The sequence below is a fragment of the Prionailurus viverrinus genome, chromosome E3 (assembly GCF_022837055.1).
Source record: "Prionailurus viverrinus isolate Anna chromosome E3, UM_Priviv_1.0, whole genome shotgun sequence".
Taxonomy (NCBI): domain Eukaryota; kingdom Metazoa; phylum Chordata; class Mammalia; order Carnivora; family Felidae; genus Prionailurus; species Prionailurus viverrinus.
The window spans coordinates 8,157,856-8,185,556 of record NC_062576.1 but is presented as its reverse complement, the minus strand read 5'-3'; the positions used below and the strand labels follow the sequence as shown (position 1 = coordinate 8,185,556).

General features: G+C 49.9%; 1 protein-coding gene across 1 annotated transcript; it reads right to left on the bottom strand.

The window, feature by feature from the left end:
• Positions 1-92: 92 nt before the first annotated feature.
• MUC12 (mucin 12, cell surface associated) lies at positions 93-25,460 on the bottom strand. The gene is made up of 15 exons (XM_047839202.1): positions 25,413-25,460; positions 18,182-18,340; positions 10,258-10,304; positions 9,673-9,830; positions 9,074-9,201; positions 8,673-8,737; positions 5,784-5,935; positions 5,401-5,475; positions 5,122-5,284; positions 4,255-4,416; positions 3,591-3,658; positions 1,848-1,936; positions 1,675-1,712; positions 343-373; positions 93-206 (listed from the first exon to the last, which is right to left on the bottom strand). Exons 1-15 carry the CDS (start codon positions 25,458-25,460, stop codon positions 93-95), a joined length of 1,497 nt encoding a protein of 498 aa, XP_047695158.1.
• Positions 25,461-27,701: the final 2,241 nt, after the last annotated feature.

Sequence of the window (27,701 nt, the reverse complement as noted above, 5' to 3'; positions counted from 1 at the left end):
ATGTCAGGGACTGTGGCGGGGTGGGGGGGAGGAGGGGGTGTTGAGCGTCTGCTATATGCCAGGGACCACAGGGCAGGGAGGGCAGTTTCAGTCTAACCCTCCAGCCCTGACAAGTCCGAGTTCTTATTCTCTTTCTGGAGAGGAAGCAAGCTCAGAAAGGCTAACTTGGACGCACCCCAAAGCCCTGGCTCTTCTCCCGAATGTAGCTGGGGAGAAGAGAGGGTGAGGGACATGAGTTGAGCTCCAGGCAGAGGATACCCCAACCTGTGCCCGCCCCCGGAAGCAGCCCTCCTTCGAGCCTGGGCAGACCAGGGAGAAGAGGCGAGGTGGGGGTTCACTCACCCTGCCCAGCAGCAGCATGGCAAGACAGGAGCTGAAGGACAAGGGGCAGCAGGCAGAGCATCATGGTCACCAGTCTTGACATTGGAGCTCGGAGGGCAGTGCACCTGCCATTCACCCTCTCAGGAATGCGCAAAATGAGTATCAGCCAAAGAACCCCAGTAATAAATGGGCCCCAGAGCCCTTTGATCCCTGAGACACTGGAAAGCTGAGGCCAGCCCACCTGAGTCAGTGTGTGAGCTTCTATCCTGACTGGGGGTGCGGATTTTATTTCAGGCCAAAGGGCAGAGGGAGGGGAGCCCCTCCCTTGCCAGGCAGCACGCAGGCACACAGGCCACCAGGTTTGTCACCCAGGTAGAAGGGCAGGCACAGGGCCCTGAAGCAGCCTGGGAGAACTGAGAAGACCCTTGGAGGGAGGTTCCCACCCTTGGAGAAGAGGCTGGGCCTGAACCTGAGAGGAGAAGGGTGCCCATCATTCCCCTCCAGCCCCCTGGTAAGGTGACTCCCCCTCTCTTCTTCTCGAGCTCTCATTACTGACCCTGATGATCCCACCAGGACATGGGGTGCAAGTCATGGCCACACCTAGGCCAGTGCCCAGCTCCGGGATGGCTGCATTCTTGGATCTGTGGGCCCTGAGATCTATCTGTGAGCTCCCAGGTGAGCACAAGTTTCCACGGCCATGCAGAGTGACCTTGCCCTACCCCAAGGTCAACAGAGCCAAGTCCTCACTCCTTTCCTTGCCTTTTGTGGGCTCCCACCCATCACTCCCTGGGCCTGAGGCCCCCAAGTTCTGACCCCAGGCTCGTCTGCCACAGTGACCTCAGGCAGAGGTGGGCCCGATTCTGCCCTGGCCTAGACAGGCGAGGAGCTCCGTGCTCCATGTTCTACATGTGGTCACAAGAAGGGGCTGAGAGTGCTGGGTGTCCCATGTCCAGATTTGCCATCTAATCTTGGGAGGAGTGCTGTCCCCAAGAAGGGCTTCCTGAGCTCCAGGCCCCTGCAGGGGAGAGAAAGAAACCACTCACAGCTCTCTACTTTAAGCCTAGCTCTTTTATTGGGGGGAGGGGGAATTCCAGAGTGGGGCATCTCTGGAGCAAACAATGATGTCGGGGTGTCTGGGAAGCCCTTGGGCTCCTGGACGGAGTGTGAAAAAGCAGAGGGGGGGCTCACAGCAGGGCCCAGACCAAGCCCACCAGCTCTGAGCCGGGCCACCTCAGGCCCCGATGTCAGTTTCCTTTGGACCAACAGGGGAGGTGGGGAGTAGCGCTGTCGTGGGCTCTATCTGCTGTCTTGTCCAAATCTGGATGAGCGGTGGGAGCCTCTTGTCTCACTCACTGAGCAGTTGTCAGGACCCTGGGCCTCTGGATGTGGAGCTGGGGGCGGGAGAGAGGAGGTGAGGCCCAGGAGGCTCCAATGGAAGTTACCTGCCTCTAGACCAAGGGTGCCCACCACCCCCCAGGCAGCCCAGGGTGGTGGATGGCAGGGCTGGGGACAGACCCCTGAGTCACCTCTGTAGTAGGGTCAACGTTCTCCAGAGAGGGCTGGAAATGGCTGTAGATGTTTTCAAGGGTGAATCTGTCTTCCTTCAGATTCTCATCTGCAGAAAAAGGGGCCGGGCTGAGAGTGAGCCTGGGGGGCTGGCCCCATGTGACAGGAAGACAAGAGAGAAACACAGCCCCCTGACACGCCTAGGGTCAAAAGTCATGGCCACGGGCAGGCTCAGGGGTGACCTGGGCGAGGGTGGAACAGGAGGAAGGCCCTGCTCGAGGGTCACTGGCACACACTGCCTCACGGCCACGGGAACCACAGCAAGCAGAAACCAGCAGTCCCCAGAATCTTCTCTTGGAGTGGGCGTGCTTTCAGCCGCCATTTTCTCAGTTCTGCACATCCCCCACTCCTCGGCCTCCAAGCCGCAGGCTCCAGGCTCTCCAGCCACTTCCACGACCATTTCTTCTTTCTGCCTCCTTCAAGGTCATCCTGGGGACCCTGCCCTTGACTCTGCTCTTTTCCGCACCTGTATTCTTCCTGCGGCCTCCCAGCCGCCCACTGGCCAAGACTTCTCCCCAGGCTTCAGATAGGCCAGAGCTGGTGATGCCTCTGTACCCCTATTCACCAGCCCCCGTACTCAGTGCGCCCCCACCTGCTGCCTCTGCCCCGACCAGGCAGTGTCCCTCCCCCCATCCAGGCCTTCTCCCTTCCCCAGCCTGTGAGCAACAAGCCTGGCCCAGCTCACTGGCATCTAAATTACTTCTGCTATCCACTCCTCCCATCCCCCTGTCCCCACCCAGCCTCATCATCCTTCACCTACATTACAGCAGAGCCATCCCCTTGGTCTCCCCACTTTAGGGCTGCCCCCCTCAATTCACCCTGAGTGAACTGCTCGAAATGCATGTCTGGCTCCCTGCCCTTAAAGCCCCTCCAGTGGGTCCCTCCATCACGGCCCACAGAGATCTCCACAACCTCACTGGTATCTGTGTTCCTGGAAGCAGGAAGCACACAGCTTTTGCACCAGCCCACAGCACTGCCCGGCCTGCAGACTGGCTCAGGTGAGGGTGCTTCTGCAGTCTTCTGATCCCGCCCTGCCCTGGCCGGACCCGGCAGATTTCTGTGCCCATGGAGCCCTCGGCATGGCCCTGTCCTCCCACCAACTGTGAGTACATCTGAGACTCTCACAGGGGGTGGTCTCTGGGGGCAGGATCCGGCTGCTCTCCGCCACCTGTAGCCCCTCCCCATTGTTTGTCCGGAGGAACTGGAAGGGCAGGACTTGCCCAGGGGCAGGGATGGTGGTGGCTAGAGATTCTTCATCTCCCTGCACCACGGGACATGGTGGCTTGCGGGACATGGTGGCTTTCCACGGCAACTGGGAATCAGAAGAGCCCGAACACACGGGATGCTCCATGCAGAGGCAGTGTTTGAACCAGAGTGGGAGACAGAGTGGGATTGGGACTTGCAGAGCCCCCAGCAAGGGGAACCTTCCAGACAGAGGTGCAGTACTTGCAAAGGCATGGGAGAGGGAAAGGGTGGGCATGGGGAGGAGCAGAGAAAAGACGAGGGTCGGCAAGGACCACGTGGGGGGCTCAGGGGTCAGGAGGCTGCAGAGAAACTGGCCTAGCCCAGGGGCGCAGCACCTGTAAAACCAGCTGGCAGGACCCACGCAGCCCCCACAGCCACATCGTGTCTGGCTGTGATGCCTTCTCGGCCTATCTCCACCCACCAGCTTTGCCCCCACCCTTGCCTCTGGTGAGAAGTACCTTCCCAGATTCCTGTGTTCTGGAAGCCGCCAGGAAGATCTTCTCCTTGCCACAAATTGTATTCTTGCCTGCCAACAGAAACACCCTGAGCAGCTGGCGGCAGGGAGGTGGAGGGAGCTTAGAGGGCCCTGACCTTTGGCTTCTGGAAAGGGCTGTCACTGCCAAGCCCTGGGTCAGGGAGGGGCCTGCCCCCAGGGTGGTGGCAGAAAACAAAACATCTCCAAGGCCTGCCCTTCCCCCTCCTCCCTTCCACAGGAGTTCCATTATCGGTGAGATGGGAGCAATGGACCAGAATCAGAGGAACCCCCCTCTGGCTGCCGGAGGTGCTCTGCCCTGTGCTTCTCAACCATCTCAGGGTAGATTCCCGCCACCACCCCCCCCCCCATTTTACTGCTGGGAAAGCAATGCTGGAGAGCTCATCCCCAGGGGTGCCCTGTGGCAGCCAAAGTGATAACACCAGGTAATGTCATCACATAATCCAATTTCAGGACACAAGTGTTTGGTCGCATCTCTGCCAAACAGATCAGATCAGCGGGCTGCCCTGTGCTGTTAACCAGAACTGAGTGGGGCTGGGTCCCCAGCAGACTTCCAAACGCTGAGGGGAAGGAGGAGAGCCTTGGGGTCTTGTGGCCCCCTTTCCCTGGGCCCAAATCCATAAGCTCACCTGTGCAGTTTTCTCTGGGATCGGCCAAGGAAGACGGTCAGGATCACCACCATGACCACCAGCAGTGCTCCCACGGCCCCCACACTCCCGTACACCAGGCTCTTGCTGGTGCTCAATGCACACGTCTCTCCCCAGTACCAGTGTGTGTCCGAGGTTGGGCATCTGGAGACACACGCAAGCTCAGGCCAGTCCACCAACATCCCTCACACCCAATCTTGCAAAAGAAAAAAATCAATGCCAAAGCACAGGAAGCCAGCTCTCCCTCCAAGGAAGGGCAGGCACTGGTTAGGAGGGACCCAGGTTAGGAGGCTCCCCAAGACTAAGGGGCAGAGAGGAGGTGGGGATTCAGTATTGCAGAACAGGATTCAGAATCTGAGTGTCAGATGCCTTGTCCCAGACACATTGTGCCCACTCATCTAATCTCTAGCTGGCACCTTGACTGACCTGTTACCATTTTTATATTTCATGCTTTAATGTATGCTCTCCTGAGCTTAATGCCCCAGCTATATATAGCTAGGAGTGATATAATGGCACTGTAGCTGGGATATTGAAAGGAAAGTGAAAGATAGAGATCTATAGATATAGATTTGGGAATTGGTGACTAGAACTTTCTCAGGAGGGGGCTTGCTCACTCCTAGAATGCCCACATCTATAACCTGCACCTCCCCCACCTCTTGTGGGGGGGGGGGTGAAGGGACACCTGGGTAGAAGAAAGAGGGATGGGTGGGGAAGGACGTGTCTTGTAAGCTGTGCCCAACTCCTTCTGCGTCCCCCCCTACCCTGACCCCTGCCCCATAACTATGGTGGAGGGTGTGGTCCTACCACTAGAGAGAGTGGGCACTGGCCTTAGAGGGGCTAGACACTCACAGGCAGCGGGGGCCACTGCGTTGCAGCTGGCATTCTCCCTCATTACAGTTCAGTTGCAACTTCGTCCCCGAGGTGCATTTGGTCACACAGGCCAGCTTCCCATCCAGCTCATCCACAAAGTAGAACTGGGCATAGTCCTTCGCAGCCTTCTGAGTGCATTGCTCTGGGGGGTGGGGGGTGGGGAAGGGTAGACAGCCTGGTTAAAGCGCCACCAGCCCTCATGTTTACTGCCCACACCCTGTCCCCCCCCAACACCTACCACTCTGCAGAGATGCTTACCCTTCAAGTCAAACCCCAGCATCACGTTCTCGCTCACGATGGTGGCTTCCTCACTGAAGCACAGATGTGAGGAGGCTGCCAAGCATGGTGGGAAAGAACAAAACAAAAACACTTCCCTCTGGGCTACTAGGGTCATGGCCCATCCCTAGATGCAGCTGGGCCTGTAAGCAGGCTCAGATGGAAACATTAGGGCTGATGACAATCTGAGCCCACGACAGGAGATGTTGGGGGCACTTTGGAGTCTGGGGAAATGGGGCCTGGCTTCTGGATCCCTATAGGGAGGTCTCTGGAGTTCCAGAAAGGAGGAGAGATATGGGGTGAGGGGAGGCTGAGGCATTCCTACCCTTTCCCCACCAACGTCAAGGGGTTTTAGGAGAGCCTACCTCTGCACTCTTCAGAATCACCAGATAGCCTTTTGGTCTCATTCATAATCTTGACCTTTATGAGTTTAGAGAGGTTTGCAAATAGTTCCTCAAACTCTGAAGTGTAGTTTGCCTCCATGATGACGTCATGTTCCACCACAACACTGCCATTGCTAAAACCAGGAGTTGGTGATTCATCAGTCACCCTATGTCGCCCACCCTCCCAGAAAGCGGGGCCCACAAAGCCAGAAGGGTGATGAAACACAATTAACTATGTGACCCAGAGGCAGGACAGACTAGAGACTGTTCCCTCCAACAGTTAGCATCCTAGAGGGAAGCTGCAGAGTAAAATGACCTAAGATTCCAAAATATCAGTGATCACAGTAAATGCCATTGGGTGAAATCCATTCTTAAAACTGGAAGCTCTTGGGTGAAGACATGGTGGAATTGAACCATTGTGACTGTTGGAGGGAGGATCAAATGGTGTAACCATTGTGGAAAATAGTATGGCAGCTCCTCAAAAAATTAAAAATGGAATTACCATATGACCCAGCCATTCCACCTCTGGGTATTTATCCCGAAAAATTGAAAGCAGGGAATTGAAAATATATTCATACACCCATGTTTGTAGCAGCATTATTCACAATAGCTAAAAAGAAGCAAAATAAGAAGGGTCCATTGATGGATGAATGGATAAACAAGATGTGGCACACAGTACTATGAAATGTTTTTCAGTCTTACAAAAGAAGAAATTTTTGACACCTGCTGCAACATGGATGAACCTTGAGGACATTGTGCTAAGTGAAATAGCCAGTCACAAAAGGACAAATAGTGTATGAGTATTTACATGAGTACTAATATGAAGTCCCTAGAGTAATCCAATTCATAGAGACAGAAAGTAGAATGGGGGTTGCCTGAGGTGGGATGAGGGAGAATTGAGAGTTATTGTTTAAAAGGTACAGAGTTGGGTGTCTGTGTGGCTCAGTCAGTTGGACATCTGGCTCTTGATTTTGGCTCAGGTCATGATCTCATGGTTTGGTTTGTGGGATGCAGCCCCAAGTCAGGCTCTGCGCTGATAGCGTGGAGCCAGGTTGGGATTCTCTCTCTTTCTCTCTCTCTCTCTCTATCCCCCTTCAAAACAAACAAACAAACTTTAAAAAAAAAAATAAATAAAGGGTACAGAGTTTCAGTTTGGAAAGACGGAAAAGTTCTGGAGATGGACCATGATGCTGGTTGCACAACAATATGAATGTACTTAATGACACTAAACCATATACTTAAAATGATTAATTTAATGATTAATGGCCACCTTTTGTTATGCGCATTTCACCACAGTAAAAAATACTTAAAATTAAAAATTTTTTAAATGGAGGCTGTTGGATTTTATTTTGAAAATCAAACAAGCATGCTTTTAGAAATGAAGAAACATGAGGTCACTTTAGAAATATAAGATTCCAATCCAGAAGCTCCTTGTTAGAAGGCCAATGGGGCACTGAGAGATCTTGAGACAAGGTCTGTCACCAGACACAGACATTGTGACAGAGAAGTCAGGAGCAGGAGCCAGGAGTACGTAAAACAACAAAACCTTGTGCCAAAATGGAGACTGAAACAAGCACTGGTACTGGGCAGGGGGTCAAGGTGGAGTAGAGGATGCTGAGGCATGGAACCCCATGGGCATTTGACAGTATAGATCTCCCTCTTTCCTTGCTGGGAGAAGACACCTTCCAGGCTCCCTTCCCACCTTCCCTTCTGTCTCCTTCTTTCCACTTTCCTTTGGGGGCTCTGCTTCTCCTGTCTATCCCTTAGATGCTGGTGCTTCTCATGATTCTTCCCTGAGAAATGTTCACTCCTATGCTATAATGATTCCCAGGCCATCTGGTCTACTCCCAGGGCTTCCAGCAACTTCTATCCAGGAAAACCAACACCAGTGTCTCCGCTGCAGACACTTTCTATCCACCACACACTGTTCCATTACTCAACCACTCAATGTGGCTGGGTCCCAGGCACTTGAGACTCCACATAGCCCACTCTTCATCTTCTTCCCCATCCTCCTCCTCCTTACCTTCCTCATCTCATCAAAGGGCACTCTACATTGCCAGCAGCCCAGAAATCTGGTGTCATTCCTCCTCTCCAAACACCCATCAAATCCTCATGATTTGTTGGTCCTGCTTCTTAAAGATCTTTCACACTAGACTATTTTTCTTCTGCACTGTCACCTCTCTGATCCAGGCCACTCTAATCTCCATCCCCTGTCCACCCATTCTCAGTCCTGCAGTCAAACTGAGCTGTCTGCAGTGCCAATCAGATATTTTCCCACGTGGGCCCAAACTGCTGATACTTAAAGACTAAGTAACTTGGTATGGGTCATCTTTCCACCTCCTCTCCCACCATGACCCTTTTGCCCTTAAGCAGTAACTATTCTTTATGTTCCTGGAATCTGCCCTCCTATCTCTCACTTCTGGGTGAGACTGAGCCATCCTTCATCAATTCCCTTTACCTGGCTCATTCCTCTTCATGCTTTAAGCCTCAGCTTAAAGCTGTCACTTCTTCCAGAAAGATTTCCCTCCACCTCACCCAGCTTGCATTTGAGACCTCTCCCATTGCACCCTGTGTGTCTCTTACCATTAACTCTAACCAGATTGCATAGCCATTTTGCTGTGTTCTGCCACTCTTTACTCCATGAAGACCAGGATCACTGTATTCCCTGCACCTAACACAGTGTAGGCTTTCAATACAAGTTTGCAGAATTGATGAAGGATGAATGAATGTATAAATGAATGGCTCAGAGCCTTCTGATGTTGCCCGTGGGCTGGGGGCCCCTCTGGTCCAGCCAGGTACTGATACTCATTCAAGACAGGAGAAGACAAGAGAGCAGAGAGAAGGGGCTTCCTGCACCCCTCACATACTCACAACAGTCTCCTAATGATCACGCCTCTGTACTGGGGAAAGTCTTTGCCCATGTAAGCTTTATCCATCTGAAAGAAATGAAGCAGCCAAGTTCATACACGAATGGAGGATGCAGCAGCCCCTGTTCCCTGTCTCAGAGGCAGCCCCAGGGCTCCCTTCCCACAGGGAACCCATGGATTAACCCATAGGAAAGAAGGAAAGGAAGGCATAAGGATGCTACCTCCTCCAGGATGTGGGTGAGGTGGTGTTCAAGGAAGGGGCTCTCAGAGGCCCCCCTCTCAGGACTTGGGAAGACTGAAGGGATCTATGAGCTGAGAAACTCCAAAGTCAGTCAGAATGAGCCCCTGTATCCCCAATAACATTGGACATCCACTTTGGGGGATCTGAGATTTCCCTACTCTTACCTGACTCTTGAATAGTTGAGTGAAATTCCAGTAGTCTGGGGAGGATATGTTATTCAGATCTTTTGTGAAATTCTTGTTAGTCACTTTCACTGTCACACCTAAAGTGGCATTGATTATTTCTGGGATTTCTGTGGGAACAGATCAGATTATACATGAGACAGCAACCTCTCAGTAATGTCTTCTGGGATTAATCTCCTCCTGCTGGTCTCATGGAGGCAAAGAAAGTGGGTAGGCAGGTGGATGGAAATTCAAGAGACAAGTAGGTGTCACTGAAACTTTTGCCCCTTATCTCTGAACACTACAAGGAACTAGTGGCCAGGATCATGACCCAGAGAGAGAGAGAGCTAAGTGGAAGGCTCCAGAAAGGGTTGGAATAGAAACATCCTGATGAGAGGGGCAGATGGGCCAGTGAAAAGAGCCTGGGAGGAGGAGTCAGAAGGCCCATGCTCTACCTGCATTTAGACCCAGGCAAAGGTCATATTTTCTCCTCTACCTGCACAATGAGGCAGTGGTAGCAGATAGTCCTTTCAATGTTACCCTCCTATTTAAGTGGTTAAGGAATATGGGGACAATCTGAAGGTCTCAGAAAAGTTTATTACCTAGGAAGAAGGAGTCCACAAGGGACTTGCATTGGTAACCGAAGAAGCCTTGGGCACAGACACACTCTTTTCCATTCCAGATGGTCCCATTCTGGCACTGGCCTGTGAAGGGGTAGAATTCACAGCGGTCACCATGGAAGCCCAAGGGACAAAAAATACTATCTCCCATTCCAGGTCCCATCATTTAGGCATTGTACTGAAAGAGGAGGATGAGAACCACTGCCACCATCTTAAGCTCCGGGGAAGGTGGGGGGGAGGGAAATGAGGAGAGACAATGGGGAAGATGGAAATAAGAAATGAAAGAAGATGAGCAAAGAAAGCAAGAGCCCTACAAGGAAAAGAAAAGAAAAGAAAAGAAAAGAAAAGAAAAGAAAAGAAAAAGAAAAGGAAAGGAAAGGAAAGGAAAGAAAAGAAAAGAAAAGAAAAGAAAAAAGAAAAGACAACATCCACCCATGTGGATGACATGCTTTAACAACAAGAAGGCCCAGGAAGGATGAAACAAGACCACAACGAGGTCAAAACTGATTAGTTGATGAGAGAAGATGGACAGGAGAGGTTCACAGAGTGACGTACAAAAAGACTTACTTGGTGTCATAGCTGAAGACTGGGTCGTCATCACAGTTGTATGGGTGCTAGTGAACAGGGGATGGAGAGTTGAAGACGTACTGAACCCAAGGACTGGAGCATGGGTAGAGCCATGTGAAGTGGAGGACAGAGGAGGAGAAAAACCAGAGGAAGCTGTAACGGCTGAGGAAGAGTCAGAGACTGGCCTTGAGGACAAGCTAGGAAGAGCTGAGGCTAAAGAAGAAGCATGAGAGGTAGTGGTTTGGGAGCTGTCAGATGATATTGTTGTCTTTGGTGACCCTGTGCTGCTTTGGAAAATAGTAGATCCTCCTCTGAGGGTAGTGGCTGTTGGTCTGGAGATGTCTCTAGTTGTAGAAGAGAAAGTGAGAGCTGATGGGGATGCAGGACTAGGGCTGTCTGTGGAAGAAGGGATTGAAGTAGAAATCATTGGTTTGGCAGAATCACTGCTGGTGATGAAAAGAGTGAAATTCTCACCCAAGGTGGTGGGCATTTGTCCAGAGACTGGGGGTGAAAAGGAATGGATGGGCCTTGATGAAGATAATGCACTAAGATCTTCAGTGGTATTGGGGGCATCAGATGAATCCATTGTATTAGAGGAATAAGTGGTAGTGGTGAAGACACTTGATTCCTCAGTGATGGTTGTGATGGTAATGGAGGACAACAAGCCAGAACCTGACGAGGGTGCAGGACCCCCACTAGGAGTGGTAGAGGAGGTGTCAACAGAAACTGTAGAACTGAACAAATCAGAAATGGTGTAGATGGTTGGCTTTTCTGTGAAAAGTGTGGTTGTTTGTCCAGAGACCAAGGTGGTAGTGGATAATTCACCGGGGCTTGGTGTGGAAGTAAAACTTCCATTGACATTGGTGGAGGAGGTAACCACTGAACCAGTGGAGTAAGACAAATCAGTTATGGTTGTGTGGACAGTGGATGCTTCAGGAAGGGATGTGGGTGTTTGCCCAGAGACTAGAGTACTGGAAATTAATTCACCAGGACCAGATGGGGAAGAAGAACTTGCATTCTCAGTAGTATAGACGGTACCATGTGGAACTGTTGGATTTGATAAATCTGAGAGGATTGTGGAGACAGTTGATTCCATAGTAAAGGATGTGGGTGTTTCTTGATATCCACCTGTAGTGAGAAAAGTTTCGCCTGAATTTGAAGTAGCAGCAGAACTTATGTTCTCGTTAGAAAGGGTGGTGTCTGAGGTTACTGTAGTTTTGGACAAATCAGGGGTGTCTGTATAGACAGTAGACCCATCACTTAGGCTTGAGGATGTCTCTTGTGAGACACCAGAGGTGGTAGAGAGCTGGCCAGGACCTGAAGAGGAACTTCCTTCAAATCTGGTAAAAGAGGTTTCAGAGGAAACAGTAGATTGGGACAAATCAGAAGCACTGGTGTAGACAGTTGACTCCTCTGTAAGAGTCGTGGTGGTTTGTTCAGAGAGTACAGTCTGGTTAGAGAGGTCACTGGGGCTTGATGGGGAAGCAGAACTTGCTTTGTCTGTGCTATAGGAAGAGTGGGAAGAAAATGTTGGTGTCAACACCTTTGAGGTTATTGTATAGAATGTGGATCCTGGAGGAAAAGTTGTTTGTCCATCACCACCAGAGGTGGTAAAAGATTTGCCGGGGATAGATGTGGACATAGAACTTCTATCCTCTTTGGTGAAAGTGGTTGCAGATGAGTCTGTGGGTTGAGAAAAATCAAAGATTGTGCTATGCCCTGTGGATTTCAAGGGGACCATACTGGCAGTTGTTCCTGAGACAGCTGGATTAGTAGATGCCTCTCCAAGACTCCATGGGGTAGCAGAACTCCTAGTGTCTGTGGGATGGGGGCTGTAGAAAGAAACTGTTGATTCAGATGATTCTGAAATGGTGGCATGGATTGTTGGCTCCTCTGTGAGAGTTGTAGTAGTTTGTTCAGAGATCCAAGTGGGAGTAGAGAGTTCACTGGGGATTGATGGAGAAGCAGGACTTGCATTGTCTGTGCTGTAAGAATGATGGGTAGAAAATAATGGTGTGGGCAGCTCTGAGGTGATTGTATAGAAGGTGGATCCTTGAGGAAAAGATGTGCTTGAGTGTGCATCACCACCAGAAGTCGTAGAGGATTCAATGACATTTAATGAGGAAAAAGAAATACCATTGTCTTTGGTAACAACAGTCGCCAAAGTATCTGTAGATTTGGATAAATTGGGGGTGCCTGTAGAGAGAGTGGATTTCACTGTGATGCCTGTGGTTGTCTCTGCTGAGACAGTGGGGGTGGTAGACAATATGTTAGAACTTGAGGAGGATGTAGAACTTCCTTCATCGTGGACAGAGGTAGTCTCGGAGGAAATGGTTGATGTAGACATATCAGAAAAGTTTGTGTAGAGAGTTCTCTCTTCTGTAAAGGAGACTGTTGTGGCTGTCGGTCCAGATGACTGACTGGATGTAGAGGATACACTAGGACCAAAAGGAGATGAAGAACTTCCCTTGCCAGTAGTCAAGAAGGTACTGAGGGAAACGGTAGGATATGACATATTGGAGACAGTTGTGGAGACGGCAGATTCCATAGTAAAAGACTCTGTTGTTTGTACATCACTTTGAGAACTGGTAAACGATTCACTAGAGCTCAGTGTTGATCTAGTACTTCCATCATCCTTGGTAAATATGGTTGTTAATGGATCTGTGGGTATAACGGAATCTGTGAGATAGGAAGAGTGGGTGGAAACTATTGTTCTGGAGAGCTCTGAGGGGGAGGTGGAGAAAGCGGACCCCATAACAAAGGATGTTGTTATTTGTCCGTGATCAGCATTTGTAGTAAAGGATTCAGCAGTTCTTGATGTGGAAGCAGAAAGTCCATCCTCCTTGCTAACAGTGCTGTCTGAGATAACTGTAGATTTTGATGAATGAGGGGTGCCTGTATACATGCTGGATCCCTCCATGAGGCCTGTGGTTGTCTGTGCTGAGGCAGAGAGTGTGCTAGAAGGCTGGGCAGGACTGGAAGGGGACACAGCACTTCCATCACCACTGGTATAGAAGGTTTCAGAAGAAATGGTTGTTTTGGACAAATCAGGCATAGTTGTAAAGACAGAGGGCAATCCAGTAAAAGTTGTAGCGCTGTGTCCAGTGGTCAGGGAAGTGGTGGGAAATCCTTCATGGTCTGATGGAGTTGAAGAATCTGTACTATAGGAAGACACTGTGTATTCTGACGACTCTAAGATGCTTGTGGAGAAAGTAGACTCCATATCTGTGGGTGAGGCTGGTGGTCCAGAACCAGGAGAGGTGGTTAAAGATTCAGTGGGACCTGACGTAGACACATGACTTTCATCATCCTTGGTATAAGTGGTTGCTGATGAGTCTGGAGGTTGAGAAGAATCAGACACGGTGCTGTGCTCTGTGGGTGGCTGGGTGACTGTAGATGCAGTCAGTCGTGAGCCAACTGGGCTGGAAGAGAATTCTCCAGGATTCGAGGGTGCTGCAGAACTGCCAAGGCCTGGGGTTCTGAAGCTGTAGGAAGAAGCTGTTGATTCAGATGAATCAGAAATGGTGTGGACAGTTGGCTTCTCTGTGAGAGTCCTGGCTGATTGTTCAGAGAGCACACTGGTGGTAAGTAAATCACTAGAGCTTGACTGAGAAGTAGCACTTTCCTCATCCGTGCTATAGGAAGAGTGAGTCGAAACTGCGGGTGTAGACACCTCTGAGGTGGTGGTGTAAGGAGGGGATCTTGGAGGTAAAGTTGTGCCTGTGTGTGGATCAACACCAGAAGTGGTAAATGATTCAGCAGGCCCAGATGTGGAAGCAGAACTTCCATCCTCCTTGGTAACTGTGCTGTCCGAGGTACTGGTAGGTTTGGACCCATTAGGTGTGTCTGTATAGACAGAAGGCCCCTCGGTCAGGCCTGTGTTTGTCTGTCCTGAAATCCCAGGGTTGGAAGACAGCAGGCCAGGACTCGAAGGGGACGTGGTCCCTTCATCATCCTGGGTGTAGGACGTTTCACCAGAAGTCGGTGTTGTTGACAAATCTGAAATGTGTGTGTAGGCAGTTGTCTCTTTAGTGAAAGGCGTGGCTGTTTGTCCAGAGACCTCAGTGCTGGTGGGTGATGGACCTGGACCCAGAGAGGATGAAGGACTTTCCTTGTCAGTGGTATGGGGGGTATCTGGTGAAAATGTAGGATTTGATGAATCAGAGAGGGTTGAGGAGACTGTGGAAGCCACTGGAAAGAACATGGTGGTTTGGCCCAAACTACTGGAAGTAGAAAAGGCATCACTGGGACTTGAGGTGGGCTCAGGACTTCCATATTCTCTGGTAAAGGTGGTTACAGATGAGTCCGTGGGTTTAGAGGAATCAGAGATGGTGCTGAGGTCTGTGGATATCTGGGTGATGCCAGTGGCGTTTGGTCCTGAGACAGCTGGGCTGACGGATGCCTCTCCAGGACTCCATGGAGCTACAGAACTCCCAGCGCCTGTGACATGAGAAACCTCAGGTGATACTGTGGTCTCAGATGAATCTGACACAGAGGTGTGGACGGTTGTGTCACCTGTGAGAGTTGGGTCTGTTCGTTCAGTGACCACAGTGAGGGTAGAGAGCTCACTGATGCTGGATTCAGAGGCAGGACTTGCATTATCTGTGCTGTAGGAGGTGTGAGTTGTTGAAAATGTTGGTGTGGACAGCTCTGAGGGGGAGTAGAAAGTGGACCCCCCAGCAATGGATGTGGTTGTTTGTTGGTGATCATCCTTTGTAGTAAAGGATTCAGTGGTTTTTGATGTGGAAGCAGAAAGCCCATCCTCTTTGGTAACAGTGCTTTCTGAGATAACTGTAGGTTCTGATGAATGAGTGGTACCTGTAACCATGCTGGATCCTTTCACGAGGCCTGTGGTTGTGTGTGCTGAGGCAGAGAGTGTGCTAGACAGATGGCCAGAATTGGAAGGGGACATTGCACTTCCATCATCCCTGGTATAGAAGGTTTCAGATGAAACGGCCGCTTCAGACAAATCAGGCATAGTTTTAAAGACAGAGGGCAATCCAGTAAAAGTTGTAGCGCTGTGTCCAGTGGTCAGGGAAGCGGTGGGAAATCCTTCATGGTCTGATGGAGTTGAAGAACCTGCACTATAGGAAGACCCTGTGGTTAAAGATTCAGTGGGAGCTGATATAGACACATGACTTTCATCATCCTTGGTATAAGTGGTTGCTGATGAGTCTGGAGGTTGAGAAGAATCAGACACGGTGCTGTGCTCTGTGGGTGGCTGGGTGACTGTAGATGCAGTCAGTCGTGAGCCAACTGGGCTGGAAGAGAATTCTCCAGGACTCGAGGGTGCTGCAGAACTGCCAAGGCCTGGGGTTCTGAAGCTGTAGGAAGAAGCTGTTGATTCAGATGAATCAGAAATGGTGTGGACAGTTGGCTTCTCTGTGAGAGTCCTGGCTGATTGTTCAGAGAGCACACTGGTGGTAAATAAATCACTAGAGCTTGACTGAGAAGTAGCACTTTCCTCATCCGTGCTATAGGAAGAGTGAGTCGAAACTGTGGGTGCAGACACCTCTGAGGTGGTGGTGTAAGGAGGGGATCTTGGAGGTAAAGTTGTGCCTGTGTGTGGATCAACACCAGAAGTGGTAAATGATTCAGCAGGCCCAGATGTGGAAGCAGAACTTCCATCCTCCTTGGTAACTGTGCTGTCCGAGGTACTGGTAGGTTTGGACCCATTAGGTGTGTCTGTATAGACAGAAGGCCCCTCGGTCAGGCCTGTGTTTGTCTGTCCTGAAATCCCAGAGGTGGAATACAGCTGGCCAGGATATGAGGCGGACATGGTCCCTCCATCATTCCTGGTGTAGGATGTTTCAGAAGAGGACGATGGTGTTGATAAATCTGAAATGTGTGTGTAGACAGTTATCTCTTTAGTGAAAGGCGTGGCTGTTTGTCCAGAGACCTCAGTGCTGGTGGGTGATGGACCTGGACCCAGAGAGGATGAAGGACTTTCCTTGTCAGTGGTATGGGAGGTGTCTGGTGAAAATGAAGGATTTGGTGAATCTGAGACAGTCAAGGAGGCTGTGGAAGCCACTGGAAAGGACATGGTGGTTAGGCCAAAACTATGACTTGAGGTCGATGCAGGACTCCCATCGTCTTTGGTAAAGGTGGTTACAGATGAGTCCGTGGGTTTAGAGGAATCAGAGATGGTGCTGTGGTCTGTGGATATCTGGGTGACGCCAGTGGTGGTTGGTCCTGAGACAGCTGGGCTGATGGATGCCTCTCCAGGACTCCATGGAGCTACAGAACTACTTGTGGCTTGTGAAAGCTTAGCTGATACTGTGAGTTCAGATAAATCCAACACGGTGGTGTGGACACTTGTCTCACCAGTGAGAGTTAGGTCTGTTGGTTCAGTGATTACACTGGGGGTAGAGAGCTCAATGGGGCTGGATAGGGAAGCAGGACTTGAATTATGTGTGCTATAAGAGGTGTGAGTGGAAACTGTTAACGTGGACAACTCTGAAGGGGAGGTGTAGAAAGTAGACCTCTCAGCAAAAATTGTAGTTGTTTGTCTGTGATCAGCATTTGTAGAAAAGGATTCAGTCGCTCTTGATGTGGAAGCAGAAAGCCCATCCTCCTTGCTCATTGTGCTGTGTGATAAAACTATAGGTTCTGAAGAGTGGGTGGTACCTGTATCCACACTGGATCCGTCCATGAGGCCTGTGGTTGTCTGTACTGAGACAGAGAGTGTGCTAGACATCTGAGCAGTACTGGAAGGGAACATTGCACTTCCATCATCCCTGGTATAGAAGGTTTCAGAAGAAATGGTTGTTTTGGACAAATCAGGCATAGTTGTAAAGACAGAGGGCAATCCAGTAAAAGTTGTAGCGCTGTGTCCAGTGGTCAGGGAAGTGGTGGGAAATCCTTCATGGTCTGATGGAGTTGAAGAATCTGTACTATAGGAAGACACTGTGTATTCTGACGACTCTAAGATGCTTGTGGAGAAAGTAGACTCCATATCTGTGGGTGAGGCTGGTGGTCCAGAACCAGGAGAGGTGGTTAAAGATTCAGTGGGACCTGACGTAGACACATGACTTTCATCATCCTTGGTATAAGTGGTTGCTGATGAGTCTGGAGGTTGAGAAGAATCAGACACGGTGCTGTGCTCTGTGGGTGGCTGGGTGACTGTAGATGCAGTCAGTCGTGAGCCAACTGGGCTGGAAGAGAATTCTCCAGGACTCGAGGGTGCTGCAGAACTGCCAAGGCCTGGGGTTCTGAGGCTGTAGGAAGAAGCTGTTGATTCAGATGAATCAGAAATGGTGTGGACAGTTGGCTTCTCTGTGAGAGTCCTGGCTGATTGTTCAGAGAGCACACTGGTGGTAAATAAATCACTAGAGCTTGACTGAGAAATAGCACTTTCCTCATCCGTGATGTAGGAAGAGTGAGTCGAAACTGTGGGTGCAGACACCTCTGAGGTGGTGGTGTAAGGAGGGGATCTTGGAGGTAAAGTTGTGCCTGTGTGTGGATCAACACCAGAAGTGGTAAATGATTCAGCAGGCCCAGATGTGGAAGCAGAACTTCCATCCTCCTTGGTAACTGTGCTGTCCGAGGTACTGGTAGGTTTGGACCCATTAGGTGTGTCTGTATAGACAGAAGGCCCCTCGGTCAGGCCTGTGTTTGTCTGTCCTGAAATCCCAGGGTTGGAAGACAGCAGGCCAGGACTCGAAGGGGACGTGGTCCCTTCATCATCCTGGGTGTAGGACGTTTCACCAGAAGTCGGTGTTGTTGACAAATCTGAAATGTGTGTGTAGGCAGTTGTCTCTTTAGTGAAAGGCGTGGCTGTTTGTCCAGAGACCTCAGTGCTGGTGGGTGATGGACCTGGACCCAGAGAGGATGAAGGACTTTCCTTGTCAGTGGTATGGGGGGTATCTGGTGAAAATGTAGGATTTGATGAATCAGAGAGGGTTGAGGAGACTGTGGAAGCCACTGGAAAGAACATGGTGGTTTGGCCCAAACTACTGGAAGTAGAAAAGGCATCACTGGGACTTGAGGTGGGCTCAGGACTTCCATATTCTCTGGTAAAGGTGGTTACAGATGAGTCCGTGGGTTTAGAGGAATCAGAGATGGTGCTGAGGTCTGTGGATATCTGGGTGACGCCAGTGGCGGTTGGTCCTGAGACAGCTGGGCTGATGGATGCCTCTCCAGGACTCCATGGAGTTACAGAACTCGCAGCGCCTGTGGCATGAGAAACCTCAGGTGATACTGTGGTCTCAGATGAATCTGACACAGAGGTGCGGATGGTTGTGTCACCTGTGAGAGTTGGGTCTGTTCGTTCAGTGACCACAGTGAGGGTAGAGAGCTCACTGATGCGGGATTCAGAGGCAGGACTTGCATTATCTGTGCTGTAGGAGGTGTTAGTGAAAAATGTTGACGTGGATAGCTCTGATGGGGAGGTGTAGGAAGTGGACCCCCCCGCAAAGGATGTGGTTGTTTGTACATGATCATCCTTTGTAGTAAAGGATTCAGTGGTCCTTGATGTGGAAGCAGAAAGTCCATCCTCTTTAGTAACGGTTCTGTCTGAGATAACTGCACTCTTGGACAAATCAGGGGTACCTGTGTGCAGAGTAGATCCTTCTGTGAGGCCTAAATCTGTCTATGCTGAGGCAGCAGGAGTGTGACAATTTGTTCACAATTGTCACTAATCGATCTTAGTGACAATCTGTTCCAGATAGCTGGTCAACCTATGATACTGAAGGACAACTTATAAGAAGTATCAGGGAACCTATATATTTGGACACCTTACCAAAGGTGATCTAGAACTTTTGTCTTTTCTAGAATATATTAGTTTGTCTAGAGGGAAAGGTATCACTAGATAAGGATCTGGATGTTGATTGTGATTTATGACTTGGATTAGTAGTTGTATGGGTGTGGATTTTGACAAATCTGTTTCCCCTCCAAAAATATGTATATTCTGCCCAAAATTGCCTACATATTCTCCCCTAAGCACTCTGGGACATGTTTATTTAGTTGGGCACTCTGGCATCAATTTGAAAGGACAGTTGTACGCACACAAATGCCCCATGCACATTCTTTTGCTCCTCGCATTCTGTGATTTGCAAACCACATAGTCACCTTAAGTCATCTGGCTGATAGTCTGACAAATCTCTTCCCCATCTCTTACATGTGAGACTCCCCCTACTCTATCCTAACAATTCTCACAGACCCAAGAAGATAGGAGAGCTAAAGCACATTGCCATGGATAATTCACCCACTGCCTGTCCTTTCTCTCCAGACACACTTACTCAAGGGCTAGCCACTCTATCACTTTTACCTGGCCACCCTGTAGCCCAGGTGAGCTATTCCTCCTCCCTGGCCCCACAGCCCATGCAATAAACTATAGTTGTCTAATAGTAAGAGTGCTGGGAATGCCTCCTGGGACTGGAGGTCTCATTCTGACATCTCTTCGCCACTTAGAACATGTGATTACACGTGTAAGACTCTATTCTCCTACATAAAGGGGGACTATAATCCTGTCTCCTCTTTGTCCTGCCTATGAAATGAGTAGGATCAAATATGGAAGGAATCTTTGTGACAATAGTGCCATAAAGCTAGGGAGTCTTAGGAATTCTACAAGATGGTATAAGGGGACTTCCTCAAAAGGGCAGGAGAAGCAGCCTCTTGTCCCTCCTGTCAGTTCCTCCTCCCTCCCCAAAGATGCCTTGGAACTGTGCCTTTCTCACCTCTCGTGAGGATGGACCTTTGCCACTGGCAGAAATGACCATGGAAACCTTCAGGGCAGGGCCACCCTCTGCCATTCCAGATACCACATTTTCACCCCCTGTTATAGGGAGGGGCCAGGAACTGAACAAGGACTGGAATCCAGGGTAAGTGGGGAGTGGACAACTAGTCAGGTTGGGTCATTCACATCAACAGTTCTGGATCCTTGGTTTTGCAGACCATCATCTTGGGAAGAGCACTACCAAATCACTGGTGGATGAGTTCAGGTCAAAGGTGTAATAATGGCTAAGACTTTTAGAATTTGACATTAATGAGAAAGATTGAAAAGATTGCTTGGCTATTTTTAAGACAATAGATATATTTGTTTTGCCCAATCCTCTTGCCTCCAAGTTAGACTTTGCCTAATTCAGCATGATGGGAGCAGAGGGCCTGAGCTGGGGAGGCTGCCAAGGTGGGGGGCATCCTTGAGTCATGGGTATGAGGATCAGAGAGAGAGGCAGCACACAGGGGCTCTGGTCAACACACAGCAGAGTGTGGCAAGGCTCAGAGTAAACCCAGGCATGGCTATAGGACCTCAGAGCCGCTTTCTCTTTCCTCTCACCCTTCCCTTGAGCCTTGGCCACTCTGTCCTCCTGCCTCTGAGGGCACCTCATCCACTTGCCCCTCTGAAGCCTTCTTTGTATCTGACCTATAGGCTACTGCAGTCCTCAATCTCTCTACCTTGTGTGCCCCTGGGAAAGCCGCTTCTCAGCTCTGCCCCACCCTCGTCCAGGCTCTCATCCAAAGAGAAGTTCCTTGTGACTGCCAGAACCAAGCTGGACGCTGGGGATAGCCAGCCACTCAGCCCCCCCAAACCAGTCCTCGCTGGGGCTCCTGGCCCCCCAGGGCAATGTGGGGGTAGTGGAGGTCCACATGTAAGGGAGGTGGGAGCGACCATGGCAGGGGGTGTGAGGAGGGAGGGGAACAGCCCCTATGCCTTTCTTATCAAGAAAGACTTCAAAAAGAAAGTAATATCTGGGCTGCTATTTTCCCATTCTTTAAAAGAGTTTCATGGATTTAGGCATTATAAATTTTATTGGACTCTTTAAGTTATAAAAGTAGACTGTGTTTGTTGTGACAAGTCAAACAATGAAAAGACACATAAAGGCAGTTTATGGTGGTGTCTCTGAATCACAAAGAATGAATAGAGGTGGGGAGGCTGGCATATATTGGCCGCCTATCAGAGTCCCATACTAGCCTTATCACAACTGGAACTCAGTGGTTGTGTAGGGAACTGCCTGCACAATCCGCTGACCCTCACCCCTCCCCAGAGCAGAATCTCCCCAGTCACAGAGAGCACTTCTGTCCTGTTCAGCCTGACCCACAGCGGGTGTTCAATGAGCATTTCTGAAGTAAATGAGTAAATGATTACTGGAAAGTCCACTGGACCCTTCTTCCTAATGTTTTAATGTTACATAATACTATTCTGTGAGGCAGGGATTACTATTTCGATCTCAAATATTAACTAGAGTTCCAAAGGTTAAATTCTCTCCAAGCTCACCCAGCTGGCAGGATAGCATCCAAGAGAGAGAAGTGGGGCAGAGCAAAGGCTAGTAAAGCAGGGGTGAGGCCAGCTCTGGACTTGGCAGAGCAACAGTGAGTGAAGAACGCCCAGCGAAAAGGCCATGGTCCCAACTGTACCTTAGAAGAAGAGAGCCCTGGAGTGAAGGGGCAACAAGGGTAGAGGCACAGAGATTGGTGAGGCCATGGCAGGGACATGTAGGGCCACCAGGGACCCCAACTAAGGCCAGGACACTCATCGAAATGGACTTCGGACATCCTGCTGTCTTTCATTTTTATTCCTGGATTCATACCGTTTACTCTATTTAGTTGCCATTCAATCTGTCCTTAAAATATCCATAGCTCTACTACAGCTGCCTCTCAGGGCACACTGATGAGCTCTGAGTGCCTGAATCCCTGTCCATCTCACCTAGCTGCCCTCTCACCTTCTGGAATCTCTCATACCCTTCAGGTTCCAAGACATCACCACACCCTTATTATTCTTCTCGCTCCTCCTCTTCCTGTTCACTAAGAGGGACCCCCAAGGTATAGGCTCTGCTGCACCTCCCACCTCCTGGCGGGCAACTCCTTCAGTGCTCAAGGCTTTCACTCACTCCTGGGAGGGACAAGGAAACGATGCCCTGGCTGAAGAGCATCAGATCCCTCCCAGCCCAGGATTCTGGTGGCAATGGTGCCCCCAAAGGATGCGGCAGAGCAGGTGAAGTTGTCCTTCCCAAAGGCAACCTCCAGGGTCAGGGATGCTCCCCTAGGAAGCTGGACAAAGGAGAAGCACAGCCATTCTCCAAGGAAAGAATTTCAAATGGTCAACCAGCCTACAAGAAGAAAAAAGTAAATAAACTTCACCGGTGAGCAAAGAAATTCAAAACAAAGCAAGATGCTACTTATTTTTACCTATCAAATTGCACCCCCATTTAATTGTGATATTAAAGTATAATGACAGCAGGTGTTGGGTGTCCATGGACTTCACTTGGTATTATATTTCCAAAGGAGAATTTTTTTTTTTTTATTTTAGAGAGTGGGGAGGAGCAGAAGAAAAGAGAGAGAGAGAGAGAGAGAGAGAAAGAGAGAGGATCCCAAGCAGGCTCCGTGCTTAGCACGGAGCCTGACAGGGGCTTAATCCCACAACCATGGGATCATGACCTGAGCTGAAATCAAGAGTTGGACACTAAACTGACTGAGCCAACCAGGTGCCCCCAAAGAATAATTTGAAAATATGCACCAGGGACCATCGGCAGACTTGTACCATTCTTAGTGATCCCACTTTTAGACATTGATTCTAAAATAAAGTAACCTGGGATGTCTGAGTGGCTCAGTATGTTAAGCATCTGACCTCGGCTCAGGTCATGATCTCACAGTTCATGAGTTCGAGCTCCCCATCCCCACATCAGACTCTGTGCTGACAGTGCAGAGCCTGCTTGATATCCCCCCCTCTATCTGCCCCTCCCCACCAAAGCTTTCTCTCTTAAAATAAATAATTTTTTTTAAAAAGAGGATAACTTCCTTAAAAAATAAACAAAGTAACTTGATGCAGATTTTTAAATTTTTTCTTACAAGAATGTTTATTACATCATTATTTATTATAATGATGAATAGGCTAAAAGTGTCCAGGAATAGAGGAAGAAGAGACTGGTTGGAGAACTATAATCTTCCATAGAATGGAATATTGAGGGGCACCTGGGTGGTTCAGTCAGTTAAGCATCTGACTTCAGCTCAGGTCATGATCTCACAGTTCATGAGTTCGAGCCCCGCGTCAGGCTCTGTGCTGACGGCTCTCTCTTTCAAAAACAAACATTAAAAAATTTATATGTATAAAAAAAGAATGGAATATTGATGGCCATTAAAACACATACTGCCAATAGAATAAATCTAAACACATACTCAGAAATATACGAAAATGTTCACAATGTTTCTCTGAGTGGTAAGGTTAAGCAAAATTTTCTTCCTTTTGTTTGCCTATATTTTCCCTATGTTATACAACAAATATGCACTCATGGTATCATGTTTAAAACATATGTGCCATAAAAATAAAAGGTTAGATGTATCCAACACCTTGGAAAATGCAGGAAAATCACTCATGGTTAATGATTCCCAAGCTGGGATTCCTCACACTCATGATCAAAATGCTTAACAAAAATGGTCTACAGCTGACTCTTGAATAGCACGGCTTTGAACTGCGCGGGTCCACTTGCCCACAGATCTTTTCCAGGACAGCACTGTAAATGTATTTTCTCTTCTTTATGATTTTTGTAATATAATACTTTCTTTTCTCTAGCTCACTTTATCGTAGAAATGCAGTATATAATACACAGAACACCCAAAATACGTGTCAATTGTTTATGTTATCGGTTAGGCTTCTGGTCAACAGTAAGGCTGTGAGTAGCTACGTTTTGTGGGAGTCGAGAGTAACATGGGGATTTTCGACTACACAGCAGTCAGCGCCCCAACCCCTGTGTCGTTCAGGGGTCAACCATATTTGCCCATGTTGCAGTTGCATTAACTCACCATCAAAGACACTAGCTCTCCTACCAAACAAGCAAAATTTGCTACTTTCCTGCCCTGTTGACAGTTTTTACTTCTTTGCATTACGGGTGTTTAGATTTTCTTTAAAAAGCTAAGCAGTGGAATAAGGCAGCCAGGTAGCTGGCCAAGTCTTTCACTTGGTGGCCTTCTTGGGGAAAAGCCCTAGAAAGCAAGTCTGAAGACCGCCACCAAGACGTGAGACTGTTTCCTCCTGCCACCTCCAAAATACATTTGTGCCTGAGGTGGACTCAGTCAATGGGGACCACAGGAGCAGCCCCAAAGGCTAGGGTGCGAGCGGGGCCCATGAGTGCCTCCAGGATCAGCCACTACACAGCTGTAGGAGCTCGTGCAGTTACCCTCTCCAAACGTCCATTTCCCCCTGGAAAAGGGAGATGAATGATGCCTGCCCTGACCACACTGCTCCCTCTAGAAGATTCTACAAGAGAAAGAGTGTGGAGCCACTGGGATGTGCTTTGGTCACCCAGCCCCAGGAGCACTTTCAGCCCTGCCATGCATGAGCTCAGTGGCTTGGGCCTGTCTCCTTTTCTCTAAGGCCGATCCCACCTGGCAGAGTGGCAGTAGGGCTGAGGCCAGGCCAAGCCGCCCCAGCTCTCTCCCCTCCCCCTGCCCACAGCCTCCCTGAAGACAGGACAGCTGCTCTGGTTGCCGTGGAAGCTTGGTGGAACAGACTGAATTGTATCCCCCACTGTCCCCAAAAGATATGTGGTAGTCCTAACCCCAGAGCCCCCTGGGAATGTGACCTAATTTGGAAAGAAGGTCTTTGGAGGGGCTCCCTCTCTCTCTGCCCCTCCCCCACTTGCACTGTCTTTCTCTCTCAAAAATAAGTAAACCTTAAAAAATAATAAAAAATAAAAAGAAAGAAGGTCTTGGCAGATGTGATCAAGTTAAGCATCTCAGGATTGGATCCTCCTGAACTTAAGGCTGACCCTAAATCCAAATACTCATATCCTTAGGAGAGAAGGGAGAAGAAGATTGTACACACAGGGAAGGAGGTCGCACAAAGATGAGAGCAGAGATCAGAGTTATGCCACCACGGCCAAGGAACGCCGGGGCCACCAGAAGCTGGAGGAGGCAAGACAGGATCCCTCCCTGGAGGCGAGCCCCTCTCTGAGCTCCAGCACCACCGGGCTTGGGTGGCGGTCCTTTCTGTACTGTTTCCATGGTGCCATCTAATAAACCTGACTATAAACTGGCTTATTCATCCTCCCTCATCCCCAGCACCGAGCACCTGCCCAGGCAGAGCAGGCCTCTTGTGTTTGCTCAGTAAGTTTATTACCGTCCGTGTAAAACACTTCCTTTTAATTGCTCGAAATTTATTCCAGGCAAGTTTCAAAGGTTGTCCCTTTGTCTATTGTGGACAAATCTGTTGTCAGCCTCACCACACTCTTCTCGATTTTGCGCTTGGGCATTTCTACTTCCGCCTTCATCTTTCTAGGCCACAGAGCTCTGACCCCTCAGGCCCCGGCCCCAGCCCCTCCACGACACACACTTCTACCCTGTCCCCCAGCCAGCCCGAGGAGCTTCCCTCCCATACCCTTCCCGTGAACACTTTAGAACTTCATGTACATGAAACAGGACACGGGCTTCCAATCCTCATGTCGATCCACAGCATTGTGTGGTCTTTATGGGCCCTGTAGCTCATAGAGAATGGAGAATTCTAGACTGTGCCCTATTCATATCCGCCCCCGAGCCCGGGGTCTGGAGGACAGCTACCCCCAGAATCTCCATGGTCACCTCCGTCAAGCACCAGAAAGAGGCTCCTGCCCTCTCACTCACACAGGCTCTAGGGCAGCCTCTCCCGGGGCCCCCACAGCCCATCTTCCGGCAAAGGGGGGCTCCCGGCTGGAGCCACGCCAGGATGGCTCTCAGGGCAAGACAAGAGTGTTCCCTGGCAGGGCAATCCACCCCTGCTCAGGCCACAGAGGTCCTCTGGTGTCCAAAAGCCTCCATCAGGCTTTAATGCCTTGGTCGCCCAGGGGCACTCCCTCACTTTCCCAACGCGCCATCCCGCACAGGCGCCCCTACTTTTGGGGCATTCCTACGCACATGTCCCCTGCACAGCCCTGTCCTGGTGTTTTTCCTACCTTCTCAGGTTGGCATTCCTTCTCCCTACTGTTTGCTTGTCCAAAACCTCATCAGTCCTCACAGTGAACTGGAGTACCCAGAGGAGGGCACAAATTAGAAAGAAAACTATAGGGGCCCCTGAGTGGCTCAGTCGGTTGAGCGTCTGACTTCAGCTCAGGTCACAATCTTGCGATTCGTGAGTTCAAGCCTCACATCAAGCTTGCTGCTGTCAGCCTGTCGGTGCAGAACCCTCTTCCAATCATCTGTCCCCCTCTGTCTGCCCCTCCCCAGCTTGCACTCTCCCCAAAATAAATAAAAGGAAAAAGAAAGAAAACTATAGGTGCCAGCCAGAGTCTCTGACCTGACATCTGAACCCCTCCCAGAATACAAGCAGGGGGTGGGGGTGGGGGTGGGGCTGGGGGGTGCAGAGGGCTGAGGTCCTCCAGTTCAGGGATGGGGCAGTACAAACCTTCTGTCAAATGGGTGGCACCTTGTTAATTATTTGCTGTGCGGCCCCAGATAGATCACTCTCTGAGCCTCAGTCACCTGTCTGCCTCCACTTCCTTACACAATCTTCCTTGTGAGAGTCATATGTGCTATATGCTGTGAAATGACATTGCGAACAGCCCTCTGTGGGTGGGAGGCAAGGGGGGGGCGCTCTGGGTATCATCAGACCTTCTGGAGTCTTCTGGAATGGCTCTACTTGCCTGACCTCTCCACTACTGACAGCTCTCTGCACTTAGAGAGAGATGCTTTCTGACTCTTGCATGCCAATGGGCTCACTCGAGTCGGTGTTATCTTTTCCACAGAACACTGAGCGCCTGAGGAACAGGGGGTCTCCGCTGGTGCTGATTATCTCTAACTCACCGTAAGGTACACAGAGGCAATGCACCTGCTGATTGTTGGACCCTTAAACATCACTGTCATCATCACCACCGCCACCCCTCTCCCCCAACAGCCTGACCAGAGAGAGACCTGGGGGCTGCCTGGGGAGCAGGGACAGGGAGGACCCCTCCTGAGGGTGACCCCACTCATGGCTTCCTGTTCTCTGGATTTTGCCTTAAAGCTAATATCTCTATGGGGCGCCTGGGTGGCTCGATCGGTTGAGCATCTGACTCTTGATTTCAGCTCAGGTCATGATCTCATGGCTCATGGGATTAAGCCCGGCATCAGCCTCCACACTGACAACACGGAGCCTGCTTTGGGATTCTCTCTCTCCCTCTCTCTGTGCCCTGCTCTTTGTGTGTGTGTGTGTGTGTGTGTGTGTGTGTGCACGCGTGTGCACACGCATGCACACGCTCTCTCTCAAAATAAATAAATAAACTTTCTTTTAAAAGAGCTAATATAGGGGCGCCTGGGTGGCGCAGTCGGTTAAGCGTCCGACTTCAGCCAGGTCACGATCTCGCGGTCCGTGAGTTCGAGCCCCGAGTCAGGCTCTGGGCTGATGGCTCCGAGCCTGGAGCCTGCTTCGGATTCTGTGTCCCCCTCTCTGCCCCTCCTCTGCTCACACTCTATCTTTCTCTCTGTGTCTCTGAAAACTAAATAAACATTTTTTTTAAAAGCTAATATAGCTATCATTAATGTACTTTCTTGGTATCCTGAAA